General features: G+C 35.8%; 2 protein-coding genes across 6 annotated transcripts in view; one reads left to right on the top strand and one right to left on the bottom strand.

Moving 5' to 3' along the window:
* The window catches only part of DMXL2 (Dmx like 2), a 53,769-nt gene extending 34,883 nt beyond the window's left edge, over positions 1-18,886 (top strand). For 2 of the 4 annotated variants that reach the window (XM_062628559.1, XM_062628588.1), the window contains 20 exons: positions 357-548; positions 1,903-1,979; positions 2,771-2,901; positions 3,615-3,863; positions 5,529-5,710; positions 6,042-6,175; positions 7,043-7,128; positions 7,354-7,555; positions 8,593-8,710; positions 9,525-9,587; positions 9,966-10,052; positions 10,132-10,253; positions 10,987-11,125; positions 11,731-11,791; positions 11,880-12,007; positions 13,586-13,663; positions 14,270-14,361; positions 14,934-14,986; positions 16,039-16,256; positions 17,374-17,747. In XM_062628559.1, coding sequence (XP_062484543.1) covers positions 357-548; positions 1,903-1,979; positions 2,771-2,901; positions 3,615-3,863; positions 5,529-5,710; positions 6,042-6,175; positions 7,043-7,128; positions 7,354-7,555; positions 8,593-8,710; positions 9,525-9,587; positions 9,966-10,052; positions 10,132-10,253; positions 10,987-11,125; positions 11,731-11,791; positions 11,880-12,007; positions 13,586-13,663; positions 14,270-14,361; positions 14,934-14,986; positions 16,039-16,256; positions 17,374-17,583 — 2,622 coding nt within the window. In that variant the 3' untranslated portion in view covers positions 17,584-17,747. Of the gene's footprint in view, positions 1-356; positions 549-1,902; positions 1,980-2,770; positions 2,902-3,614; positions 3,864-5,528; positions 5,711-6,041; positions 6,176-7,042; positions 7,129-7,353; positions 7,556-8,592; positions 8,711-9,524; positions 9,588-9,965; positions 10,053-10,131; positions 10,254-10,986; positions 11,126-11,730; positions 11,792-11,879; positions 12,008-13,585; positions 13,664-14,269; positions 14,362-14,933; positions 14,987-16,038; positions 16,257-17,373; positions 17,748-18,293 lie in introns of those variants that run through there. The other 2 variants (XM_062628567.1, XM_062628578.1) reach the window with 2 other exon arrangements.
* Positions 18,887-18,899: 13 nt separating this feature from the next.
* The window catches only part of GLDN (gliomedin), a 72,452-nt gene continuing 67,743 nt past the window's right edge, over positions 18,900-23,608 (bottom strand). For both annotated transcript variants that reach the window (XM_062628700.1, XM_062628690.1), the window contains exon 10: positions 18,900-20,513. In XM_062628700.1, coding sequence (XP_062484684.1) covers positions 20,054-20,513 — 460 coding nt within the window. In that variant the 3' untranslated portion in view covers positions 18,900-20,053. The remainder of the gene's footprint in view (positions 20,514-23,608) is intronic.

Raw genomic sequence — 23,608 nt, 5'->3', positions numbered from 1 at the left:
AACTCAGACCGGTGAGTATTATGTCAACTTATTCTACTGCACATGCATTTTTAGTTAATGTTTCTTATTAGACAGTCCTAATACTTCCTAATGAACTACATAAAAATACTCTTCCTGCAGTAAATTAAAAGGTATTCCAGCAAATATCACCATCAGGTCTGATCCATGTTGTTATAGTAAATAAGATACTTTTGACATCAGTCACAGTAAAATCTTGTCTATACTGGGTAGACAGCAATGGAAGAGGATAAATAACCCCGGAAAAACATTTAAGATGTAAAATTATCTTCCTTTTTTTTTTTAAGTTTTTTTTTCCCTCAGCAGTATCATTAAATACAATCTTTTGTTTTAAACAGGAAACTACTGTAAAACAGCTTCAGTCTCCTCTTCCACTACCCACAACACTACCGTTGCTTTCTGCGAGCATAGCATCCACAAAAACGGTGATAGCTAATCCTGTGCTATATTTAAACAACCACATCCATGATATTCTTCACACTATTGTGCAGATGAAATCACCACCACACCCTCATATTGAAGATGTCAAGGTAACGAAAAGCTTTCAGGAAACGCTAAATGATTTCTTTTATAAAATGGGCAATGAGCACATGAAGAAGAAAATGCGGTGTTTGAGTTAAATTTTCAACTTACCCTTTCACAGTACTGACTTTCTCTCTCAAGTCTGGTGAACTGAAAATGCTAGTTAACCACTTGCTTTCTGACACCTTTTTTGAATCCAGTTAGTTCTTCCAAGTTCTGGCCATTCTCAGGAAACTATTCTAAATGTGAATGTTCACTAAAACACTGAACTCTGTTCAGAGTCAGTATATTTGGGGGTTAGGATGTCAAAGAGCCTGAGACTGACACAGTAAATTAGTAAAAAGCTGAATCATTATTTTGTACATTTAGGTCAGTATTCCTATTCATCAATTTTAATACCTATTGGTGAGATGAAAGTAGGGAAAAATTAGGAAACTAAGTGAGCTGTCCCACTTCAAGGCAGTAAAGTTCCTAAAACTGTAACCAAAGCTCATTTAAGTCTCATTTTCTCTTGTATTTGTTTACTCTTTTTCCATCCTGCATTATACTACAGCAAGCATCTTTCTTACTCTAGAAACTCCTACTTCACATGCATTTTTTTTTTAATAGAGAATTCAGAAAGCAAAGGGGATACCTCCTAACTGCAAAACAACAATTAGAATAATTCATAGCTTTAGTCTAAGGTTTAACTTTGATTAAATGGAAAGATGGTAGGAAAAGATAGAAATGAACACATGGTGAGTTTAAAAAAGTTTACATTTTTAACAGTTTGACAGTACCATTTTCTTCACACTGTGGATTTCACCGAACTTTCAAAAAAATCCTTGAATTTCTTCTGTTTAAGAACAGGAATATTTCTGTTCTACTGTGAGGCAATAACAGAGTATTTTTCTTATTATTCATGGAGACTTCTGGAAATTTGTAAGCAGAGAACTCAGGTAAAAAAGAGATAATAGATAAAACACAAACTTTTGTATTTTATGTATTTTGAGCAACTACTACTACACTGAACTGTAATGTTATGTAATATGGCATCCAGGAACCATCCCATCAAATTCATTATCATAATAGGACATACTTAATAACTCCTTCCACATACTCATTCAATGCAACAGTTCTGTGTTAGAATCAAGTTAATTAACTTGACATATTAGGTTTTGACTGCAATCAGATTAGCTTGAACAAGCAGTTGTGATTTTTTCAAAGTACTGTATTGTAAACTTAAAGGAACATTCAACTTCTGTTTCCTGCACTTGGTTTAAAACTAGGATGTTCTTCTATACACACATTTCCAGTGCTGTTTAGAAAGAATTGAGGTTTACTCACCTTTGATATATAACTTATTGGCTCGTTTTATTTTAGGTGTACACGCTTCATTCTTTAGCAGCTTCACTTTCTGCATCCATTTATCAAGCATTATGTGACAGCCACAGCTACAGGTAAAAATGGAAGTTTTCTTACAGTCCTATATTAGGAGTATACTTTGTGTATCTAAAACAGAAATCCTTCATGGACGCATTGAAGAAAGCGATTAAATATCTGTGTATGGGTGTAGATACTTACACAGTTAACACATTGCTAGCTTTGACATGCCAGATCAGTTTTACGCAGATCAAATAACACCAATCATTTGGATTTTTTCCGATAAATAGTAGGAAAATATGGTGTCACTCTCACTTGGAAGGCTTCTGAAAAATAACTGAATGCTGGCTTTCCGTGGCACATTCACTGCTGTTTAGGGGTGCAGGGAAAACACTTGAAACCTAACTGAAGTCAGGTTTCATAGAATCATAGAATAGTTAGGGTTGGAAAGGACCTTAAGATCATCTAGTTCCAACCCCCCTGCCATGGGCAGGGACACCTTACGCTAAATCATATCACCCAAGGCCTCGTCCAAGCTGGCCTTGAACACTGCCAGGGATTCCAAACTGGAACAGAATGCTATAAATATCAGAACAAACATATCACTGAAGTTTTTGAAAAAGCCTTTTTCATACCTGGAGCCATGCACAAAACGTATTAAAATTGATAATGCCACCTGAAAACATTTCAAGTTTTAATAAACAATGTATTTTGTATACTGTGAAATTCTAAAACTCTTCTCTTGATCCCATAGAATTTTAAATGTTGTATTTTCTGATTAAAATGACAAGAATGTATATATACTATACTTTAGTACAAAAACATTCTAAAATCCTTTCTCATCAGAAAAAAATTAATTTGTATTTAGCCTTCAAGCAGATACGAATCAGTTTACAGGGATGGTTTATCAAGGACTGCTTTTGAGCGATCGACGCAGACTAAGGACAGAAAGCATTGAAGAGCATGCAACTCCAAGCTCATCTCCTGCTCAGTGGCCTGGTGAGACAAAAATAAGGTTACTTTTGGCACCACTGGATCAGCTCCACATTTCAAAATAATTTCACTCCCCTATAATATGATGGATGGTCAGTGATGTATGTTTCGGATTTAGTTTTCAAAGTAATAATGGCTTTTATTACTTTGGTAGGTGAAAAATAACTTTTTCGCCTACCAAAACAAACAAAAATAAACTTTCTATATGGCAAACATCTTGCTTGAAGGAGAGACCACGATCTTTAAGATAAACTCAGAAAGCTGATAATTTGTCATGCTAAAATGTTTTCTACCAGTCTGCCTCACCCCCAACAAAGCTAATTCTGTTAGCTGTTTCCACAGTACTGTCTTACATCTATGCTTTATATGGTATAGCTATCAAAACAACTACTCCCAATATATGAGCATAAATTTAGTTTTTTGAGGTCAACTGTGGAAACAGTGTAGGAATTTCATAGGCAAGCTGGATTGCCCGTATTTCCAGAGAGGTACAACAACACAGAAGTCCCAAACCCAAGAAGGCTTTTTCTAATTTTGATCTTTATGATTTTAAGAAAAGTATCAATAGTACATTTAAGGAAAGTATCAATAGTACAATTCACCTGAATAAAAGTATTTGTGGTTATTAACATATGTTTATCATAAAATGCAGAGGTGAAACATTTTTTTCCATTTGTACTTTTACTCATTTAACAGCTTTTCCTCTTTTCTCTTTCCAGGTGTGAGTTCACTTATAAATCTGTTAAGTTCAGCTCAGGATGAAGATCAACCAAAGTTAAACGTCCTACTTTGTGAAGCTGTTGTAGCTGTCTACCTGAGTCTCCTTATACATGCCCTTGCAACTAATTCATGTAACGAATTATTTCGACTAGCAGCTCATCCTTTGAACAATCGAATGTGGGCTGCTGTTTTTGGTGGAGGAGTGAAGCTTCTTGTAAAACCTCGAAGGCAGTCAGAAAATATTCCAGGTACCTTGATCTCTGAAGGTCACGCTAATGATTTGCATTTCATTCCTTTTAGTAACCTAGTAGGACAGATTTTTTCCTTTTAAAGACAAAAAAAAGCAAGCAGAATTTAAGTATTTACTGGCAAGAAAACTGTTACGTAAATTAAAAAGCAGAAAAAAATTAGTCTTGCAGTTGTCCTTTGTAATGGCACCCAGCACATTCTGAATTTGCCATAAAAACTGTATTGTTATTATATTGCTAATATAACTATGAGATGCTTACTTACAACACTTTTCAGGCCTTTCAGGCACCATTTTTTTTAGAGAAAAAACAGTATAAATCAGTGTTAATATCTATGGTTTTGTGTATGTTAGAGATGAGTGTTACTGTTTAACAACTGCAGTAACTTGAAAGCAATATTTCTGGAACCAGTTTCCATTGCAAGATACGGTTTCACCTTGCACAAGACCACAGAAAAGAAATATCAACTTCATCTGTTGGAAAACAATTCATGCATATGTAAGCTCCACTAAACCCAGGAAATCTTGCAAAGATAGATGAGCATGTCTTAAAATGTTGCACAGCAAAAAGCAATAATGAAGATTGAATTCAGGCTATGGAGACAAAAGCAAATGCAACCATTTGTCGTAGACTTCACACTGCAACAATACAGAAAACAGTGTCACACAGACTTTCAAAATAGTGATAGGCTTGAAACTTAGGCAAAAAATAATGTTCCATATCTGAAATATAAAACCAAACAATAATAAGGCAATGCACCATTATAAGTATGTACAATAGATATTTGGCATCCATGCAATAACTTAAACTTACTTAGAGTAGTTATTCTCAAAAGATGTTAATGTTAATATGAATATCATATAAAGCCATGTGTTCATGTGAGATGTATTCTGTTTTCCTTTAACCTACAAGCTGCTACAGCTTCTGATGTTTCAGAGGACAGTAATGAAGGTTTGTAATAACTTGCAGTGTAGATGAATGTTAGTAGTGGCTTTTTAAAAAGAAAAATAATTTTTAAATATTTAGCTCCTTTTTAATAAAGTAAGTGTGATTTTCAATGTTGCCTGGTCAGTAACACTTTGAAAACCAAATTCCACATTAATATTTTGGTAACTCTTCAGACATTTTAAATCGTATCACTTTTAATAGACTTCAGTTGTCAAAACCAAACTGAAAACCAAATTCCACTCATATCACTTTTAATAGACTTCAGTTGTCAAAAAGCCTGTCTATTCAAATTTTCTTTGCCATGAATTCCTTGGCTTATCTTTTGAATAACTACTGCTACTTGTGCAGTTTACAGTTTAGTGAAATTTTATACATTACATTTATTTCTCAACAAAAGTTCTTAAATTCTTTAATTTTTTTATTAAAACTTTTTCAGCTAAAAGTTTTTTTATTTAGAAGCTGCATCCCCTGAGAACTCAATCCAGATAATAAAATTTTATTTCTCATGATATATCTAATGTATAAATGCCACAGTTATTGAATTCATCATAAACGAACTTTTTCTATAATTACACTTACTTTATTTAGGCTGGCTTTGACTTCTGAAATGGTAGAAATCAGTACCTATAACAGTGGTTTTAGTTGCTTTGATTAGAAGATACAGCCATTTCTAAAGATGCAGTAGTAACATCAGCTTTTCGAATTACCTGACTTTAGCACCACCTCTTCCATCAGAAGAAATGGATAAACATCGCCGTCGGTTTAATATGAGAATGCTGGTGCCTGGAAGACCAGTAAAAGATAGCACTGTACCACCACCTGTACCTGCAGAAAGACCCTTTTACAAAGAAAAGTTTATCCCTCCAGAACTCAGCATGTGGGACTACTTTATGGCAAAGGTAATTAAAAATGGAAAAATTAAGTTTATAAAAGCTTATTTCTTCTTATTCAGTTTTAAAGTATAAAAATAACATGAAAATTTTGAGTGCTTTTCATAGTCTGCCACAGAATATTATCCTTGTAATAAAAGAGCCTGCAAGTCTATACTCAACTTTCAAAATGTGTCTCTGGCCAATAAGAGATATTAACACTTTTCCCCTTGCCACTTTTGTTTTAGGGAAACTTACTTATCAGCTAAGTAGTATCTATGACAGTGATAACTGAAGTAAGAATTGAATACTGAGAGATCAGGAAATAGCTTTTATAGCAGACTTTTATTTTGTGTTGCAGCCATTTCTTCCTCTATCAGACAGTGGTGTTATATATGACTCCGATGAAAGCTTTCACAGTGATGAGGAAGAAGAGGAGGATGCTTTCCTTTCTGATACACAGATCCAGGAACACAGAGATGCCAATTCTTACAGGTTAGCAGAAATTACCACTGTTTCAGAATAGTTACGTCAGGTGCTTACCTTTGCTTCCAAATTGAAGAAAATACAGGTCCTCTGCACCACCCAGTTTAAGTCAAATAATTCAAGTACTGTGGGTAGACCTCTCTGTGGCAGTGGGATTACACAAGTGACAATTCCTCATCACAGTAACAGCTCTGAATTTACTTGCCTAAAAAAACAGGATTAGGAAGTCAAAGATCAAAAAAAATCTTAATTTTTAAGACACAAAGACCCAATTCAGACATGCTTTTTAGCTTTTGAATGAGGGGCAGACTGAATAGAACACTTAAAAGATTAAATATTACAAGATAAAATGAAATAAAATGTATCACTTGATCATTATAAAAATGGAGAAAAATTATGTTTCTTTTATGTGTTCTTCAAGTCTCTTATTAGTCATTACAGCTATAATGTATAGGATTTGCATCTTTAATATCTGTGATACTCTTTCTGTGTGAAAGCTTCTACCATGAATACCAAACTCAGGTAATGTCTTGTATTCATCATGATTTCATGGAGAATTTCAGGAGGCATTTCAGGAAGCTTGTACTTAATTCTCAGTCATAGAGAGGCTTGCACGTGCACATGCTTTTATCTGGGGGAAGAGTACAATAATTTGGGATTTGTAAAAGAGAGAAGGGGACACTGCTTGTTACAGTGAGGTGCCCTCGGAGGCATTTCTAACAGTTGCACAGTTGTATTTCTCTGTGTCTGGTAAACCTCAGTGAACAGCTTTATTGTTCTTCTAATCTGGGTATCTGGTAGAAGGAGAAAAATGTTCTGCAGGTAACAGTGTTAATGTTTTAATAAAACTAAATCTATTTTTTTTTTTTTATACAGCTGGGCTCTTCTGCATCTGACAATGGTAAAATTAGTTCTGCACAATATTAAGAACTTCTTTCCCATTGCTGGTCTGGAAATTGCTGGTATGCTAAATTCTGCTTTATATCTTAGTTTTCTGTGTAAGTGGCTTTCTGTCAGACTTTGCTTTTTATTTTCATTTTTAAATTTAAATAATACATAATTTTTTACAACTGCAAGTACATTTTCTTTTTTGTTATGGTTGTATTATTCTGGGGATTTTTATATATACTGTAACTTAATTGATTTTTTTTTTCTCTAAGCCTTACTTTATTAATATTTCTGTTTAGATCTGCCTGTAACATCACCATTGGGCATTGCTGTAATAAAAAATTTGGAACACTGGGAACAGATTCTTCAAGAGAGAATGGACCAGTTTGAAGGCCCACCACCAAACTACATCAATACTTATCCTAGTGATGTTGTCGTAGGTGCAGGACCAGCTATTCTCCGCAATAAAGCAATGATTGAACCAGAAAACACACCATTCAAGTAAGGATTTTTTTCAGCAAAACCACATTCTTTGATCATATGAATACTAACGAGTATTTTCATCTAAACAGCCAAATAAAGGTTCTAGCCAATGCTTTACAGAAACCACTTCCCCATGTTTCCTTGACCCTTCGTATAGAGCTGTCTCCTGCAGCAGCCTATACTTACTCTGCTGCACCTTTCACAACTGCAGCAAGAAAAGAAAATAGGAAGAGCAGAACTTGGAGGACAAGGGCAATGGCTGCTATGGGAAGACCCTATTCAGCCTCTTTTACTATTCCTCCAGTAGCAGCTGTTTCCCAGCTTACCTTAGCAGCAGAAGAAGATAGTTATATAGTACATGCAAGATGTCAGGAGGAAGAGAGAAAGCAAGTTATAGTATAGTGCTTGTAATGCCAGTCCTGTGTTTAGGTCAATGTCATGCTTGCAGGTATCCCTAGAGGCAGATAGTGAGCTGTGTTTTCAACTCAAACATAGCTTGCTTTTATCAGTATACTAAAATGCAATTTTAGGTTTGCTCAGTATAAATGACTTTGGATTCTTATGGTTGATACTGCTATAGGATTTTAATAATTTTTACAGACACACACTAACTTCTTTAGAAGTGTTCATCCTCAGACATGAGGCAGTGAATTTTATTGGTTCATGAGCTAAATATTTGTGAATTCTTTTGAATACTGAAAGAGATACATAAGGAAATTTTATAGGGCCAGCATAACTCCAGCATAAAAGCAGTTTTAGCAGAGTGCAAATACAAACATAAATGCAAGTCAGCCGATTAAAGTGTAGTACTTGGAAGTTAGTAACATAGTGTGGATTTTAAAAAACTGCAAGAAAAAAGTATCTCAATATTTGCTGAAAGCAAATTAGATCTTAAACTTTGGTTGATTTTTTTTTTTTCTTCAGAATTTCATGTAAAGGCATTGAGAGGTTTTTTTAGATTTTTTTTTGTTTGTTTTCTGTCCAGCTATACTTACATTGAAGCTTTATCTTCCCACCGCCCTCCCTTTCCCCACTCCTTCTTTTGTTCTGTCCAGATCAAAGGACTACTCAGCACTTCCAGCAAAAAGGCTCTGGCATTTTCTTGTGAAGCAAGAAATTCTTCAGGAGACTTTCATAAGATACATATTCACCAAGAAAAGAAAACAAAGTGAGGTAAACAAAGGATGTAACTTTTTTCTTAGGAAAAAAAACACAACAAAAAAACCAACCGAACAAAATCCCCTTCAATTATAACTGTTCCTCAGTCTCCTCAGTATTTCTTTTAATTTTTCTTTCCATTTTTGTTGGTATTTCAATTTCCTTTCGTTTAGTAGTCTATGGATTTTTTTTTAATCAACATGACTGTCATGTTGTTATTGAAATATCAACTAAACCAGATAATTTAGACAAGACATATCTCACCTTACATGGTTTTGAATACTGTCCTCATAAAGAAACAGAACATTAAGTATTCAGTAAATAAATTTGAGTAGTCATATATATTTGTGTGTCATATTGAAAAAAATTAAATGAGCTATTGCTTTGTGTATATGTATATATGCATGAGTAATATATACATATAAAAATAATATTATATAGTAATATATAATACAGGTCTTTACAAATTGTACCAGTTACAACTGTAATGAGTTCTAACTGAAAATTTAAACCAACACATAACTACCATGGGAATAAGTATACTACTTAGTATCTTTAAGAATTCCTGTAAGTATGGAGTTTGTGTGTGTATTACTCCTCCATTTATTTACTACATCATACATTTTATGTTCATCTAGGAGACATTACATTTAAACAGAGCTTGTTTAGATTCCTGTCTTAGTTTCTGTGCTTTTATAAAAAGTTAAAAATACATTTGTCATCATTTACTGACAGAGTGGCCTTTAAAATCTAGTTTGGAATGTTTCATTCTTTTTTTATATTTGTTTGTGCATGTGTTTTGTGTTTGTGACTGTGTGATGTTATGTAGTCTGTAGAAGATCGTGTGGAGCAGGTCAAACAAAACTGCGTAGCAGAAGATCACAAAAACAAGGTAGTATCCCTTCTCCCAAACCTCTAGCACACTCTTAAAAGTTCTGTGGAACTGGCTTTTCTTTCTCTAATGTGACTAACAGAAGCTCTATGTTCTTTGTAGTCTGTGTGACAGGCTTTTAATCCGTGAATTATCTTTGGATGTCCTGATAATTGGGATGAGTGAACACCCTGTAAATAGCTTTGTATTTCTTACACTCAAATAAAACTTTCGGCTTCTAGAACACTAAAGAGTATGAGAAGTCTGAAGTCTAGCTTCCTAAACAATGCTGAGGCCACTGAACTTTTCTTGCATGAATTTTTAGATTTTTGCAGTCTGAATGTACCACTACAAAATGGATTTTCATGCTAATTGCAATGTCTTACACATGTTTTGTAGGTTGAAGCAGATCTTGGCTACCCTGGAGGAAAAGCAAAAATCATTCACAAAGAGTCAGATATGATAATGGCATTTGCAGTTAATAAGGTAAGCCCTCAAATGCTACAATAAGTGTAATAAAATACCTTAATTGTAGTTACTATAAACTTTCTCTTTGTGCTGCTAGGCAAACAGCAGTGAAATTGTTTTGGCATCTACGCATGATGTTCAAGAACTTGATATTTCAGCTCTACTGGCTGCTCAGTCATTTATATGGATTGGGGAGGAATATGACAGAGAGTCTAAAAGGTAGGATTGTTTCTTTGTGCTTGTATTAAGAGTACTGGTTTACTGCAAGGATGCATATATAATACCTGTGTGAGCACAAGTGAGTCATAAGAAAAAAAAAGTAGATTACTCTTCTTCACTAGGTTTCAGATTGCTGTATAAAGGAGTGAGGAAAGGCAAAAGAATAATTACTGTCTTTGCTTTACAAATCGAGAAACTAAGGTTTTGAAGGGTTTGAGTATTTTTGGCATGTCTGCACAGTGAAGTAAAGTCTTATGGTGCATGAGCTAATAAAGGAAGTGCTACCTTAGAAACACTGCAGTTGCATTATTGCAGTGTTGAGGCTAGTTGTAGTGGCTAATGCTAGTTGTATAATGCAATGGCTTGAATTACTGCCTCCTCCTTTACCGTGCTGAGAAGTGTAAATATATCAGCTGCACCAAGCACTCATCTTTACCATGCTCCATTTAACAGAACAGGTCTACATAAAGACATACAGGTCAGAAATATTCCAACAATATTGTTCTCAAAAGAGCTTATATTTGTAACATCTGTCTACCACAGTTAGGACAATCTATTGAAGTTAAAACACAGATAGTTTTGGAACATGTGGAAAGCATTTGTACAATGTAAGTGCAGTAATCATAATCACTTGTCTACCCACTTCCACTGAGCACTTGACAATGAGATAACCAAACAGTACTGGTAGAAAAGAAACACTTGTTTAAACCATAGCACTGCTGTTCTTTTACAGTTCTGATGATATTGACTTTCGTGGCTCTACCACAACACTAGCTCAGTCTTCTGCATCATCTTTTGGAGGGACTCAGATACAGCCTTCTTCATCTATGCCATGGTTAGGCAGTGGTCAAACTAGCACAGGAGCTGGTGTGGTAAGTACTTCTGTTGCATGCAGCTCAAGACTTACTTTTTTTAGTGTATTATTTAGTAGAGACCCCTAGTGTGCACAAGTCATCATACTGTTAATTCAGCGTTGACATAAAGGGCTTACAGTGACTAAGACCTGGCCCAAAAGAAGGCCAAACTAAGCATTTTCTTGTTTATTGTGGCATAGAATTATTGTGACATAGAAAATAATGGGGCAGTCAGGTTTTTCTTATGGAAACTTTGAGGTAAGACCTTTAGTTTCTGGAGACAAACAAACAACAAAGGCCACCTGAAACCCACACAAGCCCAAACTTTAAGTTCTTGCACTGGGACCAATATCAAAAGCATACACATCAGCATGTGCTAAAGTTCTTCGTATAATAGAAGATAATGTTAATACTATTTGAACTCTCATGTCTAAAAATGTTATGTCACGAACAGGCTTTAATTACTATACTGCCACTAAACATAATTAGATGCAAATAAATTTAGCTTAACAGGCTTTTTTTAACTGGAGGAGACTCACCATGTAGTAGTTTAAACATAATTTAAGAGTGTGTTTGTGTCTTTTTCTCAAAATAATGTTAATTTTTATTTGTCTTATATGAAGCTTATTAAAAGAAATCTGAATAATGTCAAGAGAATGGCTTCACATCCAGTCCATCAGTATTGTAAGTGAATCATAGTTACTAGTAAAGATTAGATAATTTTGCATAAAATACTGGGGTATTAATGAATGAACATCTATCTTAATCTTAGATCTTACAGGAGCACAAGATGGTAGTGTTAGAATGTTTGAGTGGACAAGGCCACAGCAATTGGTATGCTTCCAGCAGGCTGGGAATGCCAGGGTTACAAGAATGTATTTCAATTCCCAGGGCAATAAAGTAAGTACAATGTTTAGAATTTTTCTCTTTTTTTGCCCCCTTTTTTGGGGGGCGGGGGGGGATTGTTTATTTTTATTCTTAAGAAACATTTGGTTGTGCTGTAGCCTGAAAAGCAGTTTTAACTGGTGATGCACCAAACTGTTAAGATGTCCTAAAGCGGTATCACAGTGTCATACCATTCATTTTGTCTGCGTATGGAAGCTTTGTAATAAATGCTGGCCCTTATTCTCCTTTCTTTTCTGCCAGCTTTACACTGCTACCCCATATCCCATTTGCTGCATTTTCAGACTTTCTGTTCTATTTGTTCTGACATCTATATTCCTATGTGGTGAACTTTTTCAATTAAACATTAAAAAAATATAATGATACTGAGCTTACATATTTTATAGACGCAAACTTGTATCAATCTAGGCATGGGTCTTCAAGAGTGCTTCACACTTTCCATTCTGGCCAAGACCAAGTTTTGACAATACATTACCTAGGAGATACACATAATACAGTGTGTTAGTTTGAAGAATATAAATATACTCCAGTACAGGGGAGAGCAGAAGGAGAACGCACCATATGCTTTGGCCAGAAATGACTCCCAAGGTATATGAGATGCAGAAAGCAGAGTGGCCAAAGAAAGAAACTGGGAGGAATATCCACCTCTTCAGTTTTTCATGTTGCCCATTCTGTTATTTTAGCAGGCCTTGTCTGCACTTTTACTGTCTTAACTATTTAACCTCATTACAGTTGAAAGCCATAAAAAGTGTATTAAAGGACTTTGGGCTTGACTGCAAGATAGCTATAAAGCAGTGAAGGTCAATGTTTAGAAATAGCTGGAAACATAAAGTATCTCCCAGCATACTTATTTTCAGGTAGCATGAAATCTCATTTAAACCTTTTTTAAAAAGATTAGTGGTTTGATTATATTTTGAGTCATTGCAATCTTAACATCACATGGGAATCTATTTTAAACAAGAAATTGAGATGTACTAGTCGTTCCCAGTCGTTCACATTGGGGTTACTCAGGCAGGACTCATGAAACCTAACTAAAAAGAGAATATAAAAAATACTTCTAAATATTTCTAAAAAAACTTTAAGAATACTTGCAGGTGTAGAATACACTGTATAGCATATACAGTATTACTTGCTATACATTTTGGTTAATAAATATAACTCAGTCATTTTACCATTCATGATATGGTAGAGTCCTTCCATAACTGTTATCATGGTTTAATAACTTGCTGTCATGCTTCTTACTTCACTAAGCATTTTCAGGTAGAGTTATGGAGGAAGCATGCCTGTGTAAACTTTAGCATTATTGGGATTTGAAAGATAAGCTTCCACACCTAAAAAGCCTCAATTTCCAGAAAAGAGTTAGATGTGTAGGAGAGCATCAATAATTAAATAATCATTAAACAATTCACGCTTGAATTCACTTGGCTTCTAAACTACTGTTTTGTACCTGACAATCATTATTTAATATGGTTTGGTGGCTTAGGTAGGTTTTTTCCTGGTAAGCTGTTTACTCTCAGGAAGTAAGACTCCAGTAAGCAGTATATTGTGCTAATAAATCCAGTTTATTCCTTTCAGTGCGGTGTTGCTGATGGTGAAGGATTTCTAAGTATTTGGCAAGTAAACCAAACCACCTCAAATCCTAAACCCTATCTGGTAAGTACACAGAATTTTGTAATTCTTTTATTTTTTCTTTTTGTAGAGGAAAGTTACATCTTTGAGACTTCAGACAGGCCAAGAGTGTAAGGTTTCACTGCAATGTTTTGATTTTGCTGCTTTTAATTAGCACATTTTAGCAAAACAACTGTAGCGTTTCAATGATAAGTCTTTGGAAAACTAATTCTACAATAACCATAAGCTGCAATGTAATTACAAATACTACTTCAGCGCTACTCTTGATTAAATTAAAAATCAGAGCTGACAGTAACAACCCAAACCTTAGTAAAAATATACCCTTCGATTCTTTTCACTGATGCTAACAGTACATGAAGACCAGACCATGCTTACTTTGAAAATCAGGTTATGGCGATACACTGTATTGTGGATTTGTTACAGTTTACTTATTTATTATCTTTTGATTTTTTACTCGTTTTTTATTCCCTTGGTCTGTTCTCTTAAGGCTTCAAACTGTGCTGCCCATCAATTTTTAAACTTTGTCTAAAAGACTGCTTGTGTTATGCTAACAGTGACATCAGACTGATAGTAACTTTTGATGCAGAACTGAACTGGTAAGATTGCATCTTTCTGTTTTGTTTTTAATAGAGTTGGCAGTGCCACAGTAAAACCACAAGTGACTTTGCATTTATAACCTCCTCGAGTCTAGTTGCTACATCGGGACAGTCCAGTGATAACAGGTGCGTTTAAAGAAACATTGAGGAATTTCACCAAATTAACCTACTCATCTCATTAACTTGCAAGCTCTTGTGCATTAAGGCGTAGCTGACATCTTAAGGCTCAGTGTTCTAAGCTTTGTTATAGATGAACTTACAGATCAGTTTTTTGAACATATTCCTTCAGTTGCTGGTTTCCCAAATTTAGTTTTTGTGAGGAGGGGTCAACAGCCAGTTTTTTCAAGGTGTATTCCAAATGGAGTTAGTCTGACATGATGCTGTTGCTGGGGAAAAAAATGTTCAGCAGTAACAAGATAATTCTTTTTCTCTGAAAAGAACAACTATAATTTCTTAGTACAATTTAGGATTACACATCTTAAAGACAGGAAGTATAGGTCCATTAAGAAGCATGAAAGAGCATAGAAAGAATTAAAGCTTTTAACTCTTTGTTTGTGCTCTCTGATGACTGCAGAGTCAAGGACTCCTTATTCAGTTCTGCCTTCTAGGCTTTGATATAAAATGTAAACGCTTTTTGAGTCATGTCACCCTATGAATCACTTAGTAACAAGCCATAATGACTTTTTCTCCCCCCTCAGAAATGTGTGCCTCTGGGACAGTTTGGCTTCATCTGGTAACAATCTTATACATGGTAAGTAAAGCAGTGAAAATTAAACCTCTACTACTTACTGACTAAGGAAATAAAGCATGTGTATGCATTTGGGCTAAGGGGAAAAATTTGCACTGGGGAACTGGTCTAAACATATATTGTACACTAATGCATGTACCAGAACTGGTTCTGCTTAGTCTTTAGCATGATGTCCATCAGTTCTATATAAGAGAGTATGAAGAAAGAAGGTTATTCACAAAGCTGGTTTTGTGCCAGTATTAATAAAGACTGAAATATCTGAATACAGTCCTAAAAAAAAACATCTAATAAAGCTGTTTTATTGAATACTTTGGTGTATGCAGGCTTCCACTTAAAAGTGGCACTTCCTATATCCAGTACTCTGTTGTAGCACAAAGGAAAAGACAACTGTAGGTAACAGTAGAAGCAAATCCTTCTGTCTACTGTCCTTGTCTTTCAGCACTTGGATTGGGATCTTAAAAAACGTTTGTGCCTATTTGACCCACTTCAATAATTTCATCTTTATGTAATGAACCAAACCGAAATCCTGTCATGTTGCGCTATGAAAGAAAAATATATCCAAATTCAAATACAATATCCTGTGCTTTTAAAAGAGCAAGTTCAACCATCAACATCTGCAAATAACTTCATTACTTGAATAAGCAATAGGTGCATTCTGAGATTCATATTGTAAAACTAGGAGATTTCACAGTTCAGCCTCACTTTAAAAGAGATGTCTTAGTTCAGCTATATATATATATATTTTCTTTTTTCAACTTGGGGATTTAATCGAACTTAATATAGGGAATTTTGTATTTTCTCATTTGTTCTAAATCCAGATATCTACCTGTATTATAAAATGAATTAAACTGCATATTGTATTTTCTTGTGCATTAGATCTGCATAGCTCTTAGGAGAGCAACAAGCTGTCAGCTGACAGGACATTACCTGTGTGAAGCAATGTATCTGTCAAGTTAGAAAATACTCAGATAACACTTTATAGAAGAAATGCATTTTAAGATCGAAAGCTACTTACAGTTTCAAATCTATTAATTTCTGACATCCTCCTTCTTCAGCCTTCACTTGTCATGATCACGGTGCCACAGTACTTCAGTATGCACCTAAACATCAACTGCTAATTTCTGGAGGTAGGAAGGGATACATCTGCATCTTTGACATCAGACAGAGGCAAATCCTTTACACCTTCCACGCACATGAGTCAGCTGTGAAGGCCCTTGCCCTGGACCCTTCTGAAGAGTATTTTGTCACAGGCTCAGCAGAAGGCAACATGAAGGTAAGATACTGGATGAGCCAAGTTGTATATAGTATTTAGCTGAAGCAGTATATTGACACGTTGATGGGCATGCTGCAAATAGCCAGATGAATGCAGTAACAAAACAAACCCCCAAAACCCAAACCCACATTTGACACACAGGATGCTTGCTTTACATTTGTAACGTGAACTTAAATGTACTAACATCTTTCTAAAGCAAGCAGGTTTTGCTCTCCAATTAAACAGTCTTTTTAAAGTTGTGTGACTGATATGTAAGTGGATAAATCAAACTGCATGACTCTGAAACCTTAGCTTTATTTTTCTCAGTTAAAAAGCGTCTGGTTTTGCCTTTAGTTACTTCTCCCTGCAATACAGGGGACGTTCAGTAACTTCAGCAACGTGTGGAGTTTCTGTAACACCAAGTTTCGTTCAATCTTGGTGCTGAAGCCCAACACAGATATTAAGCTGTCATAGCAGTCAGAAACAAACCCCAACAAAACAGAAAACCAGTCCCTGTTTTAAATGGCATATTTCCTGAATACTAAAGGAAAAAAATAAAAGAACATGGTAAAGAGAAGGAGAATACAGTTTCTCTCCTTTTAGCTGGACTGCATACTGTTTAGTACGTGCTTTCTGTGCCTCTGTGCACTTACTGGGCTAGTCTTGATGAGGGCTTCTAAAACTCAGGACACAAGAGCAGACAGCTCAGCTCTGCTACCACTCTGCTTGCCTATTAGTTATACAGCTTAACTTCGTGCAGTATTCCTTAGCAGTAAACCATTCCCAGCTGCTGGAAAGTTGACAGTAGTCATCTTGGACAAAAACGCAGCCTGTCCATTTCTGCAGCTTTCATGGGGAGAAGCTGGGAGGGCCACTGCTGACCAGGTAACACAAGGCAGCTTCACCCTGCCCAATAACCAGCTGGTCCATATTAAGGTAGCTTTCTGCTGTCTCACATTATGCTTCATCAGGAGCCTCTCAAGACTCTGGGATTTGTAATTGATGCTAACAGACAACAAAAAATACCCTTTATCGTTGCTGAATAGCATTTAGAACAGCCAGGAATCTGAAATATCAAGGAAAAAATACAAATCCTAATTTTAATCTTCTTTTCTCATTTGTCATTCTTTTGATACAGGTGTGGAGACTGACTGGCTATAATTTAATTCATTCATTTAAAAATGAACATGCTAAGCAGTCCATTTTCAGAAACATTGGTGCTGGTGTCACCCAGATTGAAACTGTGCAAGGCAATCGTATTTTCTCCTGTGGAGCAGATGGCACACTGAAAATGAGGGTTCTTCCCCATGCTTTCCATGTACCTTCAAGCATTTCTGACACGCTGTAGCATCACGTAAGCTAATCCTGGTTTTATATAATGTCCCTTTAAGTAGCTAAAAACACAGTGATAAGCACTGTGGAAAGGAAACAGAATGTTTCCTTTCAAAGCAGTTGCTGCAGCATTAAGTATTATAGGGGAAAAAAGATTAAAAAAAATACAACAAAAAACCACCAACCTACAACACTTTTACAACAGGTATATTTTGAGTATGCCCATTAGGATCACTGGGGTGGAAATGCATGTACTGTATTGTAAAAGCGAAGAATTAAACCCAGTACAGGCAGTCACAGGCAGGGTTATTGCTTAGTAACCCACAAGCTGCATTTAGTAAGCGTATTGCAAAGATTCTGACAACTGTCAGTCACTTCACAAGCACTGTGGCTCTACAAGTCAGTAAGCATTTCTGATGTGATTCTGATTATTTTTATTCCAGTTTTTCGCACTAATTGAAGCATGTGTACAACTTCTCATTGTAAAATAGTTTAGTTTTAATTAAGAGTACGTGGTGTATTTTGGTTTTCACAAGAAAGTGTAATGGATGCAAATGCCGTGGAACATGTGCAATCAAGAACGTACTGTGAGACATGTATCATTTTCTGCTGAGATTTTTTTTCCTAGTGAGTTTTAATACACTGTTGATACTACAACTTGCACATCAACACATTTTTAAACACAATGTTTTTAATTTGCACACTATTTTCCTTTCTTCCCAACAGCTATGTTTTCTATTGGACACCTGCCTTTACTTTAGGAATGTATTGTAAGCACTAAATGTTTGTAGTGAAGACATCCATGATTCTAGTCAGCTTTTAGTTTTGAAATTCATCTGTCCTGAAAAATACTTCATTAAATGAAGCTGTTAAGAGAATACCAACGGAGCATACAATGCCACATTTCAGATGAATGTCAGGCTTTATGTGGCCAGCTAGTAAATAGTGGATAAAACTGGTAATTAAATTATTACCACAGTATATTGTATAAACTATGCAGAGTTCAATATTGTTTGCTTGTAATATAACTAGCTACTGTTGTCAGATGTATTTTTCTGTTGTAAACAAAAAATATGTTCTTAAGAGACTGGAACGGATGTCTGCGTATTTAAATGTTAACAAATTTGTCTTATTCCTCCAATGAAAATTTTAATGTCTGTGCTGTATTGTAAAATATACTAGAATAAAAAGCACCTTTCTCCCAAGGTGATTTTAAATTGCAGGCTGTGAAGTACGAGAAGTATGAAAAGAAAGAAGAGTAAATGTCACTGTTCAGTTTTCCCTTTGTAAGTTAAATAAATTACTTTTATTTCATGGAACAGTCCATTGCAGAACTCTTCCTTATATTTAAATGGATGTGACTAAACCTCCAGTGGACTGACTGGATAGTGCTGAGCTATCTTTAACTCTATCTCAGATTGTACTGATGTAAAAAAGGATGAGCTGTTTGCATTTTATTGTCAGCTGTCCTAGAAAAGCATAAGGTTAACAGAATGTGGATCCTCATCTCCAACAAAGGCAGCTGCAGGAAACACAGCCTGTGTTTTTTATTTTTCTAGTAGCAGCAAAAACATATACCCTTCATTTTATGACTTTGTATGGATAAATGTGGGGAATTTTTTTTATAGATATATGCCTTACTATAATTAAGTGTAGGTATAAGCAAGTTGTAGTGGTATAGTTTACATGGCAGTGAGGAGTAAGGAAGAGTCTGCAGCAATACAAACACTGTTAAAAAAGAAATTTTAATCATAAATTTTACATCTTCTCTTCAATTTTATACCTCATTACTTTTCCCCCTTGCTCCATGTACTAAACACGATTTCATGTATATTCAATATTTAACAATGTAGTTATTCCCATTTCCTTGTACTTGGGCTGGATTTTTCTTTTGATTACGTAACAGTTCACTGGGTTTTTCAAATTCAAAGCTATCTCCTTTTTTTCTATCTAAACAACTATTTCCATCGCCATTTTTAATAGCTGTATACCTTTGTCCATAAAAAGCTCACAGAGAATCAGTGAAAAGTATTAAGTGGAAGTGACAAAGGTATTTGTACACAACAGATCATTATTTCTGCTAAACCATAATCACTGATGAGAAAATGATGGCAGATAAGATGATTGCAACTGAAAGTTATAAATAGTCTCTGCTGAGCACATGACCATGGAATCAATGTACATTAGATATAATTATCGGCTGAATAACAAGGGGAAAACAAAAGCAAGTCTGTGCTAACTGTGTGCCAGCTGCAATATTGAACAGCTATTCTTATAAAGAAATGAGAATGGACTGTATAATTGAAGTGTGTTTATGCAAAGGCGCCTGCTCTCCCTTCTATACACACTCAGAAACCACCAACAGTGAACAGAGAATTATCCCAAGTGAAGAGACCCCCTGTGTAGACTCCTGTGTGTGTACTATACAGCTTTAAATAATCTATTTAGTCAAACACAGCTCCCATACATGAAGTTTTAAAATATATTCATCTCCCAAAATGCACAGGGTATACCATTAAGCTCCCATTCTCCCATGTATACAAATTCTTATCTCTTAGACTGTATGAAAGCATGGCAAGAACAGACTGTGAAGACCGTAACTCAAACCTTGTGTCAACCTGCTTCTCTTTCAGTAAATCAAAAGCAAAACTTACTGTCGTGTCCTTAGTATCAGTAACGTACATAATGCCACATGCTATGAATGCGTTACCCGCCTTGGACTTGGGGTATGTGGTATTGATATGCCGAATGACTGAAAAGGTTTCTTCCTCAATATGCGCAACTATGATATTTTCATCAGTGCTTGAGGCATATATAATCCAAAGTCCCTTCTCATCCACTGCTACTTTGAAATATGTCTTTGAGTTAGAAAACAGGTAGTTACGACCATGATGTAATGCTTTTTCAATTAGCAGTGTGCCCAGCAATGCTCTGTCAAGCCCAAGTCTGAAATGAGATAAAGTATTTGGATTGTTGTGTTAGAAATTCATTTTTATACACACTGGTTGAATCAGTTCAGAGTGCGTTATTACTGGTAGAAGCATTGCTGAAAATATTTGTCCTCAAGGACCATTCTGATGTCTTTTAAGATTATGTACTCCACTCAAATCACCTTCCAAAAAACCAGGAGAAAATTCCAAAGCAATAACCAATCTAAAAAGAGCACAAGAGCATGAATTCACTTTAGTAGGTTTCACTTTATTTAGTCTATAATCTTTATTATCACTAGGATGAAAGCAGAAACTAAAAGGAATGTGTATGAAAAAGAATAAGATACCAAGTGAAGGCCCAAACTTATGAAATGAAACCTGTACAGAAGTTTACTTTCTACTAGGCGAGAACTAAAGCAAGGAAATGTGATTGACCAAACCATCATGAATTCTGGGCAGGATCACCTAGTCTTAGAGTTCCTTTTCAAAACAGTTCAGATAATGGAGTGCTCAAGTAAACATCAAAGGAACAAAAATTCTACTTTTCAGAGCCAAAATCCTGACCTTATGCTGGCCTCCAACAGGACAGACTGTACGTCTCGTCTCTGATATATAAAATTGTTTTTATTCCTTGAAATTCCTTAATAGGATGATCATCTGAGGACAGCAGAATTGGGCAGCTAGATTGAGTTCCCTTACTAGTTTAAGCGGCTAATCAGCTACTATCAAGACACATTTGCAGTTAGCATTTAATCACTGAAAAATGCAGTATTTTAGCAAAGGCAGAGAGAGTAATGCTTTAAGCAATGCCTTCTGTATAAAGCACATTTCATTGTCTGATGTTTATCTAACTGTATAGCTCCATTCCTCAAATAGAGGAAAAACATTACTCAATACAGGAATACGCTACTGATACAAAATGCTTCTGAAAAGACAAGCTTAATGAAAGGAACATTTCAGATCCAGGAACTTACAATGGAAGGAAGAATACTGGAAAAATAATTTTTCTGTGGAAGTGGTGTTGATAGCATAGTTTGGAAGAATCATGGTAAGAAAAGTCGAGACTGACTAACTAGATGATTCCCCTCAGCTTTTGTAAAACTCATGTCTGCAGCAACTCCGTATTCCAGCAGCATGTATGGGCAATACAAAAAAGCTTCCAGGCTGGAGGAGATTTCTGAGCAACGTGTGTGTCAATGCAGTTAATCTTGCTAGTTGCTTCATGTTTGTAGATAACCTTGCAGGGGCTAGAAGGACAGCTTTTAGGAGGAGCAGTCACATAGAAAGGCAGATTTTCTTCAGGACTTTTTTCTATAAAGAGCCAACAAGATAAAAAGCATCTCAAGATTCATTAGAAATGTGCAAAAACTGCAACAAAAAATACCCTATATTTTTGTCTTTTATATGAAAATCCTGAAGGGAACAGAAAAGTGAGGTTTCATTCCCTGAGGTTCTTTTCCATTCCTCCCATCAAAGACAGTCTAGCCTAGAACTTCGAACAGTTCAAAAATCCCTGAATCTTCTGGCACACTGGGGTAAATGACAAGATGCACTGTAATATCTTCATCAACTGCAGGGAATTAAACCTACAATTTTTGATTGCTAATATGAATGAAGTCAACCAAAATTAAAAAGAGGTGGAAAAGCATGTGATGAAACAACGGATGAAAGGATGAAGCAATCTCATGTCAGGTATCATGAGAAAACCTGTCAAAAGTGAGACAAACCTAGTTCTACCAGCTTTTAAATATGACAGGAAACTTACTTTATTTGTCAACGACTGCAAAATGAACCAACCAGGTCCTCACCTATTCTTTCCATTAAACCAATGCAAAAACTCCCAGAAGCTTTTCTGCAGCCCAAAATCAAGGACTTTACTGTCACAGAATTCATAGTGCCTCATTCTGTCTGCGCAGAAGATAAATAATCTTAAGAGTGAATAACTGAACAGAAAGGCCACGTCTCGGCAACTTTGAGAGAGGTTTTGAAAATTCCACAAATAGTTTGTGCTCATCTGTACGTGAAGGCATTTCCCAATTAACAGCACCCAAGCAGAAGTGAGGGACCTCTGTGCTATCAGCAAATATCAACACCGTGTTATATTTGTATAAACAAAAAGCCCAAAAGATATTTAAAGGAGGTTGCCAGAAAGTGTGCTTGTCTTTGGCAGAATAAACCTGGCTTAAACCACAACAGCATTATAGAATCCAAGCAGCTTGTTCACATTCCTTGGCGTCTAAATGAATATAGGAAGGCAGCACTCACACCTGCTTGAGAAGACATCAAAGTATACTAATATTCTTGGCTCAAACATCAGAGTCATGTAAGAGAATGTGAAAGCAAATGCAATCTTTCACTTGCCCTTGGGCTGTCTTTCTTTGGCTCTTCCCACAAGATGAGAGTTTGGTTTTGATTTGTATTGTCTGTCCTCAGTAGAAACTGAAGAGGGAGATGTAATTCCCAGTTCCAATTCAGGGAGATGTAATTCCCAGCTCCAATTCAGGGAGATGAATTGGGAGAGTTGTAAGAACTTATTACAAGGAAATCAAACAGTGGAGCCACTCCACAGCAAGATACACAATCCACCAGTTCACCAGCTGGTGTCTTGGTGCATTCCTTTGCACTAGCAGCATAAAATCAACCCCTGCCTAAGAACCCCTAAGCTAAGAACAGTGCTATCCAAGAACAAAGCATGTGCATCAACCCAGCAGGAAGCTCTGGAAAGCCAAGCTCCACAGGTGGGCTTCAGTCATGTAATTGCTCATCCATGTTCCCCAAGCTGCAGCTGAACCAATTCTTACTCTGATGGAGGTAGATGTACAGCTGCTTTAGGTTTTGGTTGTTTTTTTTTCCACTCAAATACTTGTTTCTAATCACCAAATTCCTTCATTCTTATTTCTTTATTATAAGCACAGTAAATCCAAGTGCAAGAACATCCACAGCAATGTAACTTAGAATAGAAACCTGCTGGATCTCACTATAGCCAAAAGAAAAACCTCTTCACTTCTGCACATGGCATCTCATTTATCTGGAGGCCCCATTATCCTACCGTGCAGGGACCACTCAGAATAACCACTTAGGCACTTAATGCTTAACAAACTGTCACAGCAG

This window comes from Pezoporus occidentalis, unplaced genomic scaffold, assembly GCF_034315485.1.
Source record: "Pezoporus occidentalis ecotype Australia unplaced genomic scaffold, CSIRO_AGI_Poc_V1 ctg11, whole genome shotgun sequence".
Lineage (NCBI taxonomy): Eukaryota > Metazoa > Chordata > Aves > Psittaciformes > Psittacidae > Pezoporus > Pezoporus occidentalis.
This window is presented reverse-complemented; position numbering and strand designations above follow the sequence as displayed.